Genomic DNA, 17735 nt, shown 5'->3' with positions numbered 1-17735 from the left:
CGAGGGTCATCTAGTCCAACCCCTGCAATGCAGGAATCTCAGCTGAAGCATCCATGACAGATGGCCATCCAGCCTCTGCTGGTTGTTGTTGATTTCATTTCCCAGATTTTTTGACCTCAAAGGCCTGCTCGGCCTTCGGTGCCCCTCCGCACGCCGCGCGCCCGTCCCCAAACTGAGGTGCGGGCGGAGCCGCCCCCCCCCCCCCGGCACAAAAGAAAAGGTTGGAGCGGGCTGCTGCTGCCTCTGCCAGGCCGCGTCTCCATGGCAACAGGAGCGCGAGGGAGACGCTGCCCCGGCGGCGCCCTCGGCTTCCGCGGCCCCTCCCCTCTCCCGATCTGCGATTGGCTGGCGGGCGGGGAGGAGGCGGCGCCGGAAGTGCCTGCCGGGGGTTGCCATGGGTGCGGCGGTGGCGGCCGGGGGTCGGTGTCGGTGCTGGTGCTGCGGGAAGGGGCGGTGTCGGGCGGACCCGTGCGGGGTCCTCTGCCTGCTGCTTACGTACCTCAGTGTGGGCTACGCCGACTACGTCATCCTGGAGCATGTCCTGCTCCAGCCGGGCTTCCGGGGCAGGTAGGGCGCGCCAGCCCCGCAGGGAAGGTCCCCACCCCTTCGCTCTGCACATGCTCAGGGGCACGGTGCCCTTGGGATGGCTCGGTTTTGTTCCTCCCCCCGTCAGCGGTTTCCTTGCCCCACGGTGTTGGGGGAGAGGAAAGAAGCGAAGCCGGAGAAGGGCCGTAGCTCAGGGGCAGGAGGAGGTCGCAGGTTCTGTACTCTGCACACGCTCAGAGGTGCTTTCCCAGAAAAAAGGGGGAAGTTTCGGAATCTACCTCGAGCCATAATGTTGCTGCTGCTGTCATTGGACGTGTTTCCTGCCCTTCACCAGTATTTTGCTTAGGATCAACCCAGCCGACACAAAATGCCAGTGAGCAAACCTTCAGCTTCTCCAGAGCTCTGCATCGGTTTCGGTAATTCCAGGAGTGGGGTAGTGAATAACTACAAAAATGAGGCTGGATACTCATGGAGCCAACATCCAACCTAATTGCCTCCCCCCCTCACTTCCCCAAGTTCTGCTTTGTGCAGCAACTGGCCTGATGAAGAAATCTGGTGGGCTAAAACCTTGCTCACTCTTTTGTGACATTTTGGTTGATTCTAATATAAGTATTGTCTATTAGTGGATTCTGGATTCCTTACCCTTTGGAATGCCCTCCCATCAGATGTCAAAGAGATAAACAACTACCTGACATTTAGAAGACATCTGAAGGCAGCCTTGTCCAGGGAAGTTTTTAATGTGTGACATTTTAATGTATTTTTAATTTTTGTTGGAAGCCACCCAGAGTGGCTGGGGAAACCCAGCCAGATGGGTGGGGTACAAATAATAAATTATCCCTTATTATAAGGCAGCCCTGCCCTTGTGGGACTTGCTCCTGGATAAGTAGGTAGAAGACTGCAGCCTTATTTTTTGTTGTTGCTTAATAGATGTATATTTTTTCCTTTAGTGCATGTATTTTCAGGGCACCAGCACAGGGCACAGTCATGGAGTCCTTTAATTTCTGTTAGTTAAATAGACATAATAATGGTTATGCAGAACCTGTATGTTTGAGGAAGTCTACCACTGAATACTTGTCACTGGGAGATTACAACAGAGAAAAGGCTGTATCCTTCAAACCTTGGTGGTGGTCCTTCATGAAGCATTTGCCTAGCTGGTAAATGGATGTTGGGCTAGAGACATACATCTGGTCCAGTTCAGCGTGTCTGCTATGTTTGGGTACATGGATTTTCTTACAGGTCCTGAGCATGCCTTTTTTCTTACCTGGTGCCCACCTTTTTTATCTCCCGCAGTTTAGCTAAATTCTGCTGTGATTCTAAACACACACACTAAGGAGTAAAGATTGAAAAACATGGGCTTTTACTTCCAAGAAACCATTCAGAGTCAGTTATTTATAGGCCAGGATCAGTAGTAACATTTGACTTTGGAATTCTACAACAGTGTTTTCCTTCCCCTTTACACCCCCAGTGCCACCCTTTGAAAGTGGGAAGTATCAAAAACACAACGGAACAACATAAAAAACCTCCACTGAGTATGTCCAATCATGGGAGGCCTTTTGGGTCCCAGCCGTAATAAAATGTGAATATGCTCCCTTTCATGCACAAAGTAATCCAAGACTTGCTGCATTAGTAAGATGATCCCTGCTTGGCTGTCAGAATGCATTGTTTGCAATCGGATAATAACAAGTTTTTGGGGATGATTATGATGACGCAGGGATAGAATGGGCTCTCGTATTTCACTGAGTTAGCCTCCTGGAAAAGCTGTTGGGAAAGGGGAAGGGGGGGGGGAGAAAAAGAAAGAAAGTTTGCGAGATGCTGATGACCTCACTGCTTCCATTTGTCACAGCCTCTGGTGTCCGTTCCATGCCGTGGCGTTCAACTTCATTGTCGTGATGCTCTTGGCCTGTCACACGCGGGCTGTCTTTGCCGACCCAGGTAAGACACCTTCACCCCTTACCTGGGCTCTGTCTGTGTCATCAGCTTCCATGTTTTGCTCTCTCTCAGTGGAGGTTGGTAGGACAAAAGGCAGAGGGTCCTACAACAGCCAGAGCTAGAGCCAGCGACAGGCAGAGCCAGTTGATTCTAGTTTTCTCCCATCCTCCTCCTTCCTGAGTTCTTGAAGGGCAACATTGAGACTAAGGAGGAGAGGGCTGACTGGCCACATTGGACTGCAAGTAAGCAGGTCGGTGGGAGCTGGACGAGGACAAGCTGAGGCTGGTGGGGCCTTGAGGATCAATCCATACCTGCTGCCTTGCGGAACCATCTATGCGAAAGGAAAAGGCTGAGGAGTTGTTGTTTAGTCGTTTAGTCATGTCCGACTCTTCATGACCCCATGGACCAGAGCACACCAGGCACTCCTGTCTTCCACTGCCTCACACAGTTTGGTCAAACTCATGCTGGTAGCTTCGAGAACACCGTCCAACCATCTCATCCACTGTCGTTCCCTTCTCCTTGTGCCCTCCATCTTTCCCAACATCAGGGTCTTTTCTAGGGAGTCTTCTCTTCTCATGAGGTGGCCAAAGTATTGGAGCCTCAGCTTCACAATCTGTCCTTCCAGTGAGCACTCAGGGCTGATTTCCTTAAGGATGGATGCATTTGATCTTCTTGCAGTCCATGGAACTCTCAAGAGTCTCCTCCAGCACCATAATTCAAAAGCACCAATTCTTCGGCAATCAGCCTTCTTTATGGTCCAGCTCTCACTTCCATACATCCCTACTGGGAAAACCATAGCTTTAACTATTTGGACCTTTGTCGGCAAGGTGATGTCTCTGCTTTTTAGGATGCTGTCTAGGTTTGTCATTGCTTTTCTCCCAAGAAACAGGCGTCTTAATTTTGTGACTGCTGTCACCATCTGCAGTGATCCTGGAGCCCAAGAAAGGCTGAGGAGTAAAGCTACACAAATCCAGAGTGGAGATCCTAATACTGTTGAATGGCGCCTTGTATCCCTCCTTCTGGCAACTCCTGCAGTCAGGCTGGGGCCAAATGTTTTGCTTTGCTTTGGACCACATCAGCAAGGCCTGAGGGGGGTGTCTTGTTGTCTGGGCATCCCAGCCTCGTCCCAATTGCCCTGGATGCACCGGCCTCCGCTGTGCACACTTTGTCTAACCAGTACACGGTGACCTTATGGGACTCGCTGTCCCAAAATGGGTTAATATTGGCCACAAGCTTAAATGGCATTTCAAAAATGATTTGAAGTACAATCCTGTGTGCTTGGAAATAATGCCCCACTATGGCTAATAGGAATTCCCTCACAAGTATATGTGCACTTTCAGCTTCAAACAAATAATACAGGGAGGAAAGAGATTTATTTATTTATTTTTAAAAAATTAAGCTGCCTTTTATCCAAAATCGGATTTTGGAGCAGTATGCAAATAAAAAAAAGAAAATGAAAGCAGCCAATAATGCAATAAGATTAAGAGGAATAAAATCACCCAACTAGCTAAGAACAAAATCATTTAAAATACCTGTGCAAATGGAAAGCCTGGTCTGAAAAGAATGCAGTGTCTACATGACATACTTTCCTTGGGAAGGCATTTCATAAACGGGCAACTTCTCAGCAGTGCAGGAATGTCCCGTGGCTCACCTAACCAGTGTGGTGTAGTGGTTAGGAGCAATACACTCTTAATCTGGGGAACCGGGTTCGATTCCCCGCTCCTCCACATGCAGCTGCTGGGTGACCTTGGGCTAGTCACACTTCTCTGAAGTCTCTCAGCCCCACTCACCTCACAGAGTGTTTGTTGTATGGGAGGAAGGGAAAGGAGAATGTTAGCCGCTTTGAGACTCCTTCAGGTAGTGATAAAGCGGGATATCGAATCCAAACTACTCTTCTTCTTCTTCTTCTTCTTCTTCTCCTTCTTCTTCTTTTCTTCTTCTTCTTGTTTGCCTTTGCCATTCTGCAATTCCATAACAGGACCAGGGCCTCGATCAAAGCACCAGCCATGTCTGGAAAATCCCCCTGAGCCTTCAGGAATTCCTTAGATTCCATAAGTATCTGGGGGCAGGCAGACCCTCCTAATGAGGGAATGTCAGTCACAGTCAATCCAAATCTCACTAGAGACTGATGTGTCCATGTCAGCCAGGACACTCCCCCCCCCAACCCACTCTAGCAAAGACTAGATCGAGAGTACGATTTGCACCATACACTGGCTGCGTAATGTTTTGAGACATCCCGTGGTTGCCATGGCAGCCATGAATTCCTGAGCTGGACCAGATAAGGCGGATGTGGCATTGACATCGAGACTCCCCAGAATTACTGTCTTTATGGTTAAAGACCATATCAGCTCAGACAAGGAGGTTGTTGGGCTTCAGGAGATCTTTGTTCCGTCTCTGCAGCCCAGCATCACTTCCCAGGTTTCAGAATTTTATGACTGCAACCCCATCCTGACCCTCCAGCCTGTGTTGCTGCTGTGCTGAGTACCCAGGCAGGCAAAGCGCAACAGGCTGGCACCCCTGAATGAGAACGTAGAACCTTACATTTAGGTCTTTGGGGGCAGGATGGAGGGAACATCTCTTCACCTAAACAGCTGGGCAGCTTCCTGGTGGCAGAGGACACTGATAAAGGCTCCAGGGCAAGTGCAGTGATGGGAACTGTGTGCTCTCCTGGCCTCAGATGTCAGCTGCAACGTGACACCAGCAGCACCTCTGATCTGATACTGGGAACAAAGCAAGGGATGGGCTTCCTCTTCCGAATACCAGTTGCTGGAAGCCCCAGGAGAGGAGAGTGTCCTTGTGCTCAGGTCCTGCTACAGGCTTCCCAGTGTGGCCACTGTGCAGCCTGTAGCAGGACCTGAGCACAAGCATCAGGTGTGGCCACTGTGGAAACAGGGTACTGGACCAGATGGAGCACTTTTTATTGTGCTATTTACGAGTTGGCTGCCTCTGTGAAAGAGAGAATGCTGGACTAGACGGACCCGTGTCTGATTCAACAAGGCGTCCCATTCGCCATTAGGTGCCTTCTTCCCCAGCCCCTCCTTCCTATTTCAGTACCTTTTGCAGAATAATAAACAACCGCTTGGTGTCCCCCACCCTTGCAAACAGAAGGGCTTTAGAGTCATTCTTTTTGAAACCATGAAAGTGGAGATTCCTGGGTCTCTCTCTGTGTTAGGAGCTGTATTCTAATCCTCAGTGGGGCACACTTTAGGCCACACCTATTGCCAGGCTGCCGCCCCCCCCCCCCAATCTGTGATGCTGCCTTTTCAGCATATCCAAGCAAAGCAACTGCAGAAACTGGAGCTGCCCAGCTTTCCTTTGCCGGGTGTTGTTTTTCCGCAACTGCTTGCCCGGATCCTGCTGAAGGTCGTTGCCTTGGCTTCCTTGGAGGTGTCATCTTACCCTGGAAGAGGGCCCTTGGGCCTGTGGATCTTTGCGAGTGTTTATTATGGGATCAGCAAAAGCGAAGTCCTTGATCATCTTTTGCCAGTGGCATTTGGGACAGACAGCTGAAGTGGCATATTTGAAATTAATCAGCCTGCTCTGCACATTTCATCTTTTCTCTCTCTGTCTCTCCAAATGCAAAATCAAAATATTTATTGAGCAAATGTGCCTTTGTTGGCGTCACTGAGAGCTGGAACATCTCGATTGAGTAATGTGCCTGCATCATTGTTAGAAGTTCATTCTGTTCCCGTTTCTTGGAGTTTATTTAGTTCATGATATACTTTTGCAGGGTGGGAGGGAGAAGGAGAACAGCTCTGTTCTCTTGATCCTTCCACGCACATTCAGATTTTTCTGTGATTTGTTTGCTTAAAAATAAAAGAATTTCCTTGCTGGGTCAAAACTAAGATCTATCTAGTCCATTGCTCCAGTAGTGAGCAATCATTCACTCCAGGAAAACTCGTAAGCAGGGCATGAGGGGTAAAAGCCACCTTTGCCTGTTTGTCCCAAGCATCAGATGCTCAGAGGTAAACCTGGAGGTTCCATTCCTAAATATGGCAGCTATTAAAGGGATAAAAAAGGAGCCAATGATTGATGCAGGCTTGGTCAACTGGCAGTGGAGAAGCACACACACAAAAAGCATTTTTTAGGACATTTTAAACAGCTTTTTGTTGCTGAGATAAGAACCGCAAAAACTGAAACGATAAAGTTAACTGTTTTCTCTGCAGAAAAAAACGCCATGCTGGAAGTAATTAGTACGCCAGGGCTGGGAACCTGGACTCCAGTTCCCATCAGCCCCAGCCAACATGATGGGAACTGGAGTCCAGCAACACCTAGAAGACTGCAGGCCTCCCAGCCCTGCAGCACAACTCAGTGGGATCCCCTTGAGGCCTATTGGTGGGTAAATGCAGTTAGTGCATGCATGTATTTACACCCACTGTACAAAGAGGAAAGGAATGGTAGATAACAGGGGGAGGTTGGAGGAAGAGCATAAGTAAATGGGTGTGAAGTTAATTTCTTAATTTCTTCATCAGGCTGTCTCCTGTCTGTCTGTCTGTTCTGAGCCTTTTTTGAAAAACATTCTTTCATTACTTTTTAATCTGTTCTTTTCCCCAAGGAGTTCAGGGTGGCACATTTGGTCCCCCACACCTTGTATCCTCATAGCAACAATGTTAGCCTGAGGTCATATTCACACCTTGTACTTAAACCACTCTTACACCACTTTAACAGTCACAACTCCCTACCAGCCGGTGTGTGGGGCAGCACAGCAGCCACAGCAGCTTTCCTGTGCGGCTTCCTGCCAACCCCAGAACTTCAGTTCTTCTTGTGGATATTTTTGGACACAGTATTTTTGGTCTGGATTGAAGAGAAAGCAGCAGAAAGGGCATTTAAAAGGTGTTTAGAGGGCGCCCCCACTTTACATGATGTCACTTACGTGTGCGGGGGTCTGGAACGTAACCCCTGCATAAGTGTGGGGGACGCTGACGCCGCCTTTACTGTCTCTGACAGTGATGGGAGAACATAGCCATCAAGTCTGGTAGCCACCAATAGCCTTGTCCTTTATGAAACAGCTCCCCACCATAAAAAAAAAATCAAAAAATCAATTAGATTTGACATGCTCACACCCAGCCTTGCCTGTGGCTCTCTTTCAGGCATGGTCCCGCTCCCAGATACAGCCATTGACTTCTCTGACTTGCGGAGTAGCGGCAGTGGCGGATCGCACAAGAATAGTCGGGTGAGTTGTTGCAAGGAGTCTGTACCTGGGGAGAGGGGAATGTGAAGCTGCCTTGCCCGTAGCCTAGGGGTGGGGAACCTGTGGCCCTCCAGATGGGGGCTGGATTCCCAACTCCCACCAGCCTCGACCAGCATGACCAGGGTCAGGAATGGCAGGAGTTATGGAACAGCAATGCTGCGTTCCAGCTGCACGCTCCTCACACCTGCCTTAGCCCAGTGATCCGTCAAGCTCACCACCAACTAGCTGCAGCTAGTTGCTTTAATTCTCTGCAGCTACCTTGCATTCTGACAAGCTGCCGGAGAGGTAAATGCCTTGCCTGCTGTAAATGCAAGGCATGCAGACTGAGGCTCCATCAGCACTGTGTTCAAGTCCTACCACTCTAAACTATCACGGCTTCCCTCAAAGAATCCTGGGGATTGTAGTTTGTTAAGGGAACTGAAAGTCCTTAGGAGGCTTCTATTCAGCCCACAGAGTTACAATTCCTAGAGTTCCTTGGGAAGAGGGCTTGACTGTTAAGCCACTCCAGGAAGGGTAGCTCTGCGAGGGGGATAGGGGCCTTGTAACAACTCACAGCATCCTTAGCAAACCACAGCTCCCAGGATTATTTGTTGGAAATTCAAAATGGCGACGCCCCCAAGGGCATTGTGGGAATCACAAAATGGTGGCTCACGGACCCAGGGCAAGATCTCCTGTAATATACAGAGCAGTTTACAGTGGAAAAACAATATCAACAACAAATATAAAACTACTGAAACAACATCTTCAGTAGAATGGCACCAAAGAGCAACAGTAATAGATTCCAGCTGCTTCTCCTCTTGTGGTCTCCAACGGAGCAGAGTTTGTGGGACTCTGAGTCAGATCACCCCTGCATCCCACAGTCTTGCTTTATATATGCAGCTCCCGTGTTTATGCTTTATATATACAACTCACAGGATTGCTTTCTATAGACAATTGCAAACAGTGCAGGGAGGCTGTGGCTTGCTGACCTTTTAAATTTCCCACAATGCCCCAGGTGCAGCTTTAGCTTGGGGCCATGGTGTGAAATTAAAAGGGTGGCTGAATCCAGGCTCCTGGTGCTTCTCGGAGCAGTGCTTTCATTTCATGGCAGGGGAAGGCTGACAGAGCCCACCGATGGAACCAGCCCTGGAGTCAGCCCTGAGAGGGAACAGGATTTTAGGCTAGATGGGATTTGAGCCTGATTCAGCAGGGCTCTTCATAGGTTCTTATGACGTTCAGTCTGCAGCAGTCCAGTCCAGACAAAGGTTTAACCTCTCAGAACTTAGACCCCTTGTGTGCAGATGAACTGTAGTCTGAGGGAGGCAGTGTTAATTCCATTTGATGGTTCCTTGCATTTGCACCCTGCACTTTGACCCAAAAGGCTCTCTGAGCGGCTTACAAAAATCAGCATGAAGGTGGCCTCTGCCCATGGGCTTCTGTACAAAGAGGATATGTCAGGCAAGGGAAAATGGAATGGGAGGGAGGAGGTGAAAGGAAGCTCAAGCACCACCAGAAACAGAAGCAGAGCAGGTGACAAACACCCTTTGGTTCCTCTGCCATCTTCTTCTTTGCCTCCCTAGAACAATGAGGACTGGACAGTGTGTAACCGCTGTGAGACATACCGGCCGCCCCGGGCGCACCACTGCCGCGTCTGCCACCGCTGTGTGCGCCGCATGGACCACCACTGCCCTTGGTGAGGATCCTGCCATGGAGGGCCTGCCTTGATCTGTGTGTGTCAGGGTTCGATGGTGCCTTTCGCTCCCCTTGCTTCCTCCCCAGAGAAGAGGGCTTCCCATCTCAGTCAGTGGTATGAGGGACAGCATCAGCCTCCCCAACCCCATCTCATCTTTGGGAACCAGAAGAACCACCCTTTTTAATTTTAATGTGAGCTGTTGTCCCTGGGGTGGGGGTGGTGGGGAGGAATATGGTTCAGTTTGCATATGAAGGCGAATCTCCCCAATTCCCATTTTCTGAAATGATTTGTGAACCAAAACACAACCATCCTTCGAAATTCACACTAGATATTTTTTTTTTAAAAAAAACCTATTAAAAAAGCAATCTACACTTCTCCAAATTTTGCATGCAGGTTAATTACCTATTTGTTAGAAATATATTTATCTACCACTATTCAATAAAAGCAACAGCAGTAGAGTGGTTTATGACAATTGTCCATGAAACCATACAATAAACTCCATATAAAAAGTTAAAATCAGAAATCTGCTGGCTGTTGTGGAAAGATGGGTGTTCAATTGTCCACCTAAACTGAATGGAATGGAAAAGTGCCCAGCAGGCATTTAAAGTTCTTTCACCCGGGTAACGTGTGCAAAAATGAATGTACTAATGCGTGCATGCAAATCCACGTGTTAGTGAAAATTACATACAGAACACATTATATTAGTCAATATTGCTTTGCAGAAATGACTGTATTAGGGGGAAATTGCATATACAAATGTGTATAGTAGGAGAAATTCACAGAAAAACGCTGATGAATTTCCATGAGATTTTTTTTTTTTAATTGCAAACTCATGTGGAAATGTAGAGAGCTGAACTGAAGATTGGAGAAACTCGAGAGAAGCCAGACTTGACAGCTTCATCTCATTCCTAGTTGTCCACTTTTCTTTCTAACACACACAAACGCTCTCTTGGTAGGATCAACAACTGCGTGGGGGAACTGAACCAGAAATACTTCATCCAGTTTCTCTTCTATACAGGTATGTCGGGAACATGCCACCGGTCCGTGGTTTGGGGGAGGAGCTACTGTGGAGGGTGGGGTGGGTCCCAGGGCATTGTGGGTAGCAATTTACCTCTCTGCTTAATGCCCCACCGCCCCGTGGGTCCCTTCTTTGCCTACCTAGGGCAAAAAAATGAGGGTTTAAGGTTGCGTTTGTTGGTTGAGCTGCCCTCGTTCCTGTCCGAAGAGCACTGTGGACTGAGGGATTGTGGCGACTGAAGTCGATCCAGCCCAGTTTATTAGATGTCCCCTCTGGTTAATCTCTGAAATCAAAGCAGCGTTCCCTGTCTTTCCCCACTAGGGGCTCCTCTTCTCCAAGGCACACAGTCTTCCTCTTCCTCCTCTCTGTAAAACTTGGAATTGTTCTCAGCGCCTGACAAGTTTCTTTGTCTCTTTGAGGGTTGAGAGTCCCTGTTTGCTTGTTTACCTGCTTAACTTTTAATGTCCTTTGTTGCTCCCAACTCACCTGCCACCAACCGAGCGGTTCATAGAATCACATAATCATAGAAGGGTCATCTAGGTTCATTGCTTCCTCCAGCCACTCTGCTGGTTCTGCCTTCCTACCCCTTTGCTCCTTTGCCAGGCTGCCCCCTGTCAATGCCTGACCTCCCCATCTAGGTCTAGAGCTCCCTCCCAAGACAAAAATAACACTTTCCTCCCTTGACTTATCAAAACTTAACATTTTGTGTAGAGCAGGGATAAGCAATATTGGACCAGAGCAACCCTGACCCTTGGCCTGATGTCAGAAGCCCTCTTCAAAGGATCAGTTCAGACCTCTGGCAATAGCAGCCTGTTCCTCCCTTCTGTCTGGGGAGGAAGAGCATGGTGTCAAGAGAGGGCAGGGAGATGGGTGTCAGGAGAAGGAGACAGGGGAGTCAGAGGGAGAGGACATTTTTAACTTTTGATGTTTCATTGTGTTTTTAATATTTTGTTGGGAGCCACCCAGAGAGGCGCGGGACGCAGGTGGCGCTGTGGGTTAAAGCCTCAGCGCCTAGGACTTGCCGATCGAAAGGTCGGCGGTTCGAATCCCTGCGGCGGGGTGCGCTCCTGCTGCTCGGTCCCAGCGCCTGCCAACCTAGCAGTTCGAAAGCACCTCCGGGTGCAAGTAGATAAATAGGGACCGCTTTCTAGCGGGAAGGTAAATGGCGTTTCCGTGTGCGGCTCTGGCTCGCCAGAGCAGCAATGTCACGCTGGCCACGTGACCCGGAAGTGTCTCCGGACAGCGCTGGCCCCTGGCCTCTTAAGTGAGATGGGCGCACAACCCCAGAGTCTGTCAAGACTGGCCCGTACGGGCAGGGGTACCTTTACCTTTACCTTACCCAGAGTGGCTGGGGCAACCCAGTGAGATGGGCGGCATAGAAAGAATAAAAATGTTAGAGTCATACCTCAGGTTTAAGTAGCTTTGGGATGAATATTTTTGGGGTTGCGCTCCACGGCGACCCAGAAGTAATGGAGAGCATTGCTTCCGGGTTTCGCCGCATGTGCAGACACTCAAAATGCCGTCGCATGCGGAAGCGGCGGATCGCAGCGTGTGCAGACGCGGGTTGCGTTCGCTTCAGGATGCGAACGGGGCTCCGGAACGGATCCTGTTCACATCCAGAGGTACCACTGTATTAAGTTGGAGTGGTCCCACCCACCACCAGAATGCAGCCCCTGACAGGTTGCTCCCAGGAGAATGTGACTCCAGACCAAAATAAAATGAACCCCCACTCCCCACCCCTGCTGTAAAGGATTTGGATTAACCCCTCATTCCTATTCACTGTCTCCTTTATCTCCTGTTCTTGCAAGCTAGAAGTTTTTCAAAAGTTGGTCTTCTAAGGCATCTGGAAGTTGAGCAGAAAGCCTGCCTCCCCACCCAAAAAACCCTTTCAAGCTTCAGCTCTGTCCTGACCATACTTGGGGATTTATGACATGTATCCCCGAGGGAATGATGAAATGCACAATGCCTGCGTTGATAACCCTTTTTTCTTTTCGTCTTTCCTCTCCCTCTTGGCCTTCGCTGACCTGGTTCTCCCGGCCACAGGCTTGGCCAGCCTTTACGCCATGGGGCTGGTCTTGACCACCTGGCTTTGGCCCACGGACAAGAGCTCAGCCGGGAAGGCCGAAGGAGCCGAAGGAGGCGTTTCCAACAATCGCATCCAAATGTGAGTCCCACATCCTCCTCCTGCCACCAAGCTAAGAATCCGCCGCCCCCCCCCCCCCCGGTTGCTGGGGCAGGGAGAGTTCTAGAGACCCTGTAGATGCCTCAGCTTGGCCTTTTGCAAAAACAAAAAAAATTAATAAGACGAAGAAAAGAAAAGAAATTGCCATGTCACACAGTTCTTGCCAAGAACAGCTGGAGCTCCAGAGCTTTGGCTGAATGCCAAGGGGAGGGGAGGAAGCTCCATGCTGGCTTTTCTATAAATGAGCAGCACACCCTCCCTCCCTCTCCCCCCCTCTCTCTTTGGAAAATGGGAGCAGCCGAGGGTAGGGCGTTGTCCCTTTGTCCAACCCCCGCAGCCTCCTCGCCTGCTTCCTCCTGCTTAGGGTCTCTCTGTCCACAATCGTGGGGGTGGGGGAAGGCTCCCCCCCTCCCGTCGAGGGCCGCATTCCCTGCTGCCACGGGCTATTTATTTATTCCGTTTCACTTCTGAATCGCTTCCTGCGAACGTGACCTCGAAGCGATTTAAGCAGCGAAGGCATCAATGTTAGAACAATTTCATGTGGAGAAGAAATGGAAAGAATGGGTTATACCATGTTTGAGTTCTCCAGTTAATTAGGCATGCCTAATGTAGGCCCCAAGGGACGCGGGTGGCGCTGTGGGTAAAACCTCAGTGCCTAGGGCTTGCCGATCGCATGGTCGGCGGTTCGAATCCCCGCGGCAGGGTGAGCTCCCGTCTTTCGGTCCCAGCTCCTGCCCACCTAGCAGTTCGAAAGCACACTTAAGTGCAAGTAGATAAATAGGTACCGCTTTATAGCGGGAAGGTAAACGGCGTTTCTGTGTGCTGCGCTGGTGCTGGCTCGCCAGATGCAGCTTGTCACGCTGGCCACGTGACCCGGAAGTGTCTCCGGACAGCGCTGGCCCTCGGCCTCTTAAGTGAGATGGGCACACAACCCTGGAGTCGGACACGACTGGCCCGTACGGGCAGGGATACCTTTACCTTTAATGTAGGCCCCATCTGCACTCTGCATTTAGAGCAGTATCATACCACTTTAAATAGTCACACTTCCCCCCAAAGAATCCTGGGAACTCATTTGTTATCTGTTTGGAGGCACCTCTCCACCCCCTCACAGAGCTACAGTTCCCAGAGTGGATTAACAAGTAATCCCTCTTCCCGTGGAACTCTGGGAATTGTAGCTCTGTGAGGGGAATAGCTGTTTGGAGGTGCCTGGTACACATGTGAAGCACAGCTCAGCCCTATTTTAAAAAATAGTCCCGTGCGCTCTGCTGCCCCTCCGGAAACACAAGTTGGAGTAGTAGTGTTCCTAGTTAACAGACTGACTGTACTTTCCCCTTTCCTCCTTCCAGCGCTCACCGCATCATCTTGCTGGTAGAATCCATCCTCTTTGGCCTCTTTGTCACAGTCATATTTTATGACCAGGTAGATTTTAAGGCTTGCAGCGGCAGGGGGGGGGGGCGGGGGGGGCGGGACGACTTGGTTTTTTAATTGTTTGGCAACCTTTTTAGTTTGTCAGCCATTTATTAAAAACAACAGCAACGCCCCCCCAACCAATTATTTTTTTACAAATAGTTCCAAATCAATAGATTTTAAAAATAGTTTATTTATATGTCGCCTTTCCACACTGAGCTGGGCCCAGTGTGGCTACAACACTTATTAGCAAAACACAAAACTTTGTAGGGTGGGAGAGAAAGCTGTTGTCAAAATGCATCCATAAATTGAAGCAAGTTTAAAGAAAGCGGCAATTTAACAACATTGGAATGGATTCAGTACTAGGAATAATCTAGACTTGAATATGCCAGCACAGAGCAATTTTTTAATATTTTATTTTACAAGCAATTAAGTTCCAGCTGCTGGCGCTGGGCTGATTCCACTCCAAGGAACCTCAGCAGCCTGACTAAGACACAGTTCAGAGAGGGAGGGGTCTTCTCACTAGGCGTACAGCTGGCTCCCTCATCTCTCCTCTGGAGAAGATTTAACGGCAGCAAAAGGGAGATGCTGGGGAGGGCAACAGTGGCAAGTCCTTTCCCCCAGCCTTCTTCCAGTTGCTGGTGCTGGTTTTCCTGCAGAGGACTAGAAGAGAAACTGTGTTCATGGCACAGACACTATCAAATATCAACAGCTGCCTGGAGCTGCCTGGTAAAGTGTCCAATCAGTGGACTGCGCAGCCCAGGGTGGCCTCTTTTAATTGGCAGTGGCTCTCTACGGTCTTGGCAGGGGTTGTTGCTGTACATTGGAACTGGCGAGGGTGGGAGCGATTTCTGCATGCCAAGCAGTGTGCTGTACCATTGAGCTATGAGCCCCACTGAGTATAGGGTGCAGCTTTTTGCAGGTTGGGTCCTCTCTGCTGTGAACAGCAGTGGTTTCCCAAGGTCTTGTTAGATCTTACTGTGAATCATGCACATCAGGCTTGCATATTTATTGAGATGTTTCCATTGCTTTATTGTTTGTGGCTAAATTTTGTTACGTTTTGGTAACTGTTAGAGTGAATTATGTACGTTTTTTGAGGTTGCAAGTAGGGCTGAGCGATATCTGGATTTCAGAATTGTGATATATCACCAGCTAAACATCACAATATATTGATACATCACAATGTCTGAAATTAGGATGGAGCCATGTAGAGGCACTGGCTGGCTTCACAATTTTTCCTGCATCGTGATTTTTGCGTAGCACCCACACACAAATCAGGATTTGCGATATATTGCCAGGTCAAAAATTATGAGAGTCACATAGGTGTGGCATTTATGTTTGTATTTTTGTATTGTCGGTATTTGAGTTGGTGTAATTGTGTGGTTGTACATGCATTGTAAATAATAATGTTTGTTTTTAATTTTAAAAAAATTATGAAACCATTATCACGATATGGACTTCAAACTGGTTTTGGACGATTTATTGATATCTCATCTGGCCCTAGTTGTAAGCCACCTTGAACGAGGTTTAACTGTAGGAGGGCGGCATACAAATAGAGCAATGAAGCCTCACTGCTATCACAGGGTGTTGTTCAGGTATTAGGGGGGGACAGGTGGGCAAGCTTTCAGATTTTGCCCAGCACCTCCTGAGTTGCCAAGGATAACCTTCACCCCAAAAAGATGCACTGGTGGTGGTGCTATTAGGAGAAAGGGAATGTTAGTATCGCATGGATCAAAAGACAGACACAAGTGCTTGTGTGTGTGTGTCTCAAAACATATCCTGCCCACCCCCTAACTGCCTAATGTGCATCACTTCTCCCAGCTGGTCTCCATTATCACGGACGAGACCCCAATTGAGCAGCTGCGCAACCGGCTCCTGAAAGAGGCACGGCGGGAAGTCTCGCATACGCGGAAGCCCAAGATCGCCCTCCTGCGGGAAGTCTTTGGCCGAGGTAGGTCTGGGGTGGTGATGACTGGCGTATGTTCTTGCTGGTCTGTTAAAGCAGTGCCGGGAAGCCAGCGGCCCTCTAGATTAGGCAGAGAGAACCTCCAGATGTTGCTGTGCTACAAGTCCCATCATCCTCAGCCGGCATGGGAGCTGTAAATCAGCAACATCCCGGGGACCAAACACACCTGTATCTGGAAGATGCTGAACTCCAGCTCCCATCGTTCTGTGCCATCGACCATATTGGTTGGGGCTGATGCGGGCTGGGAGTCCCTCCTCAGCCAGAGGGCGCTGGATTCCCCATCCCAGCATTAGAGGCAAGCGTCCATGATGAGCTGTGTGCGTCCAACCCTCCTTCCCTCTCTCACCCCCTAGGTCTCGTCATCTGCTGGTTCTTCCCGTGCAACTGCAGCTCTCCGTCAGCCAACGGGCCCTCCTATAGCTACTTGCCCAACTACGACGTGTGACTTCCTGGACTGCTCTCTCTTCGGGCTCTCTTTCTATTGGTGGAGGCAGAGGTTCCGTTCAGTTTCATTGGCCACCTTCTGTGGAGGCAATGGTGGCTGCAGTTTCCTAACGTTTTCCCCCTGGTGGGGAAACGGTTTCCTCGGGAGGGGAGTGTTTGTGTGTGTGTGTGTGTGTGTGTGTGTGTGTTTGTGTGTGTACTATAAGTGTTGATGCTCTTCATCCCAATGGGAACAGAGCATGCTCTCCCTTGAAGTGGAGCTCAGCAGGAGGTCCTCGTATTTCGAACTCTTGGCTCAACCTGTGTAACACTCAGAATTGGGGTGCTGCACACAGCAGAGATCACTCTCAGAAGCGGCCCTTAATGCGCCTTGGGCCCTGGTGTGAAGCATGTGAATTTGAGCCCCTTCCTTCCTTCCTTCCTGCCTCACCTTGCCTGTGAAGGCCGTATTTAAGCCTGCGTCCTTTACCAGGCTGCCCAAAGAGATCAAGCTCTGGCCTATCTAATAATAATAATAATAATAATAATAATAATAATAATAATAATGCGGGCATTAGCCTCCTACTCTGGAGAGCTGTGACCTCTGCCCACTAGGGACCCCAGCCTTGCTTTTGCTCACCTGATTTCAGCCCCGAGGGTGGCAGTGTTTGGTACATGCTTCCACTTTCAGCTTCCTTCAGCCTCTGATGCTCTGCTGTGGACTGAAAGCATGTCGGAGGCTGATGGTGAACAGCTGTCCCAGAGGAGGGAGTACCTTGTATTAGCATCCCCTTGGGGTTTCCTTTTTCAGAGGGCGGGGGCTGGCTGCCCTCCAGTGGATTTGACCATGGATAGCTCAGGTGGGTGTGAAGAGCATGCAGCCGCACCTCCCCACGCTACACCAGTCTCATCCAGGATATCTGCTTATCCTTCTGGTTTGCTGTGAGTGTTGTGTGTATATTGCCTTCCAGCACATTCCCAGCAGTTCCTTGAGCTTTCTTGAAACATAAGAGTCGGAACATCATGCTTTGTGGTGCGCAGGGACTTGCTGCATCCTCTGCTTGGGGAGGTGTTCAGGAGGTTTCTGTCATTTTTGTGTCTAATCACTGGGGGGATTCCTTGTTTCCTTTGCTGGATTGGCCCCCACCCCAAGGTTCCCCGGAGGCCTTGAAATTAAGAGGCTGGGTTTCCAGCATCATTTGAGCTGCTCAATAACTGGAGAAAAGGGAGGCCCAGGGCTTTTTTTCAGCCAGAGCACACTGGAGCGCGGTTCCAGCACCTCTCAGGTGGGTGACATTGCAGGCCAGCACCCTCCCACCTGCTTCTTGCCTTTACGTACTTCCGAGAGGCCCAAAATGAACATTTCAAGTCCAAAGCGAAGCTGGCCAGTGTGTGAGTCTA

The 17735-nt window shown here is 49.6% G+C and overlaps 1 protein-coding gene across 1 annotated transcript; it reads left to right on the top strand.

The window, feature by feature from the left end:
• Positions 1-378: 378 nt before the first annotated feature.
• Positions 379-17735, top strand: LOC310833357 (palmitoyltransferase ZDHHC3-like). The gene is made up of 9 exons (XM_083716058.1): positions 379-567; positions 2390-2478; positions 7566-7648; positions 9226-9338; positions 10295-10356; positions 12400-12520; positions 13885-13957; positions 15767-15896; positions 16265-17735. The coding sequence occupies exons 1-9, from the start codon at positions 395-397 to the stop codon at positions 16354-16356; spliced, it is 936 nt and encodes a 311-aa protein (XP_083572184.1). The 5' UTR covers positions 379-394; the 3' UTR covers positions 16357-17735.

The sequence above is a fragment of the Podarcis gaigeae genome (assembly GCF_964106915.1).
Source record: "Podarcis gaigeae genome assembly, chromosome: 16".
Lineage (NCBI taxonomy): Eukaryota > Metazoa > Chordata > Lepidosauria > Squamata > Lacertidae > Podarcis > Podarcis gaigeae.
The sequence above is the reverse complement of the archived record's forward strand: the minus strand, read 5'-3'. Positions and strand labels throughout refer to the sequence as shown.

Coding starts and splice junctions, on each gene's coding strand:
- LOC310833357 (XM_083716058.1), top strand. CDS start 395: ATGGGTGCGGCGGTGGCGGCCGGGGGTCGGTGTCGGTGCTGGTGCTGC. Junction 568..2,389: donor CAGCCGGGCTTCCGGGGCAG/GTAGGGCGCGCC, acceptor CATTTGTCACAG/CCTCTGGTGTCCGTTCCATG. Junction 7,649..9,225: donor GATCGCACAAGAATAGTCGG/GTGAGTTGTTGC, acceptor TTGCCTCCCTAG/AACAATGAGGACTGGACAGT.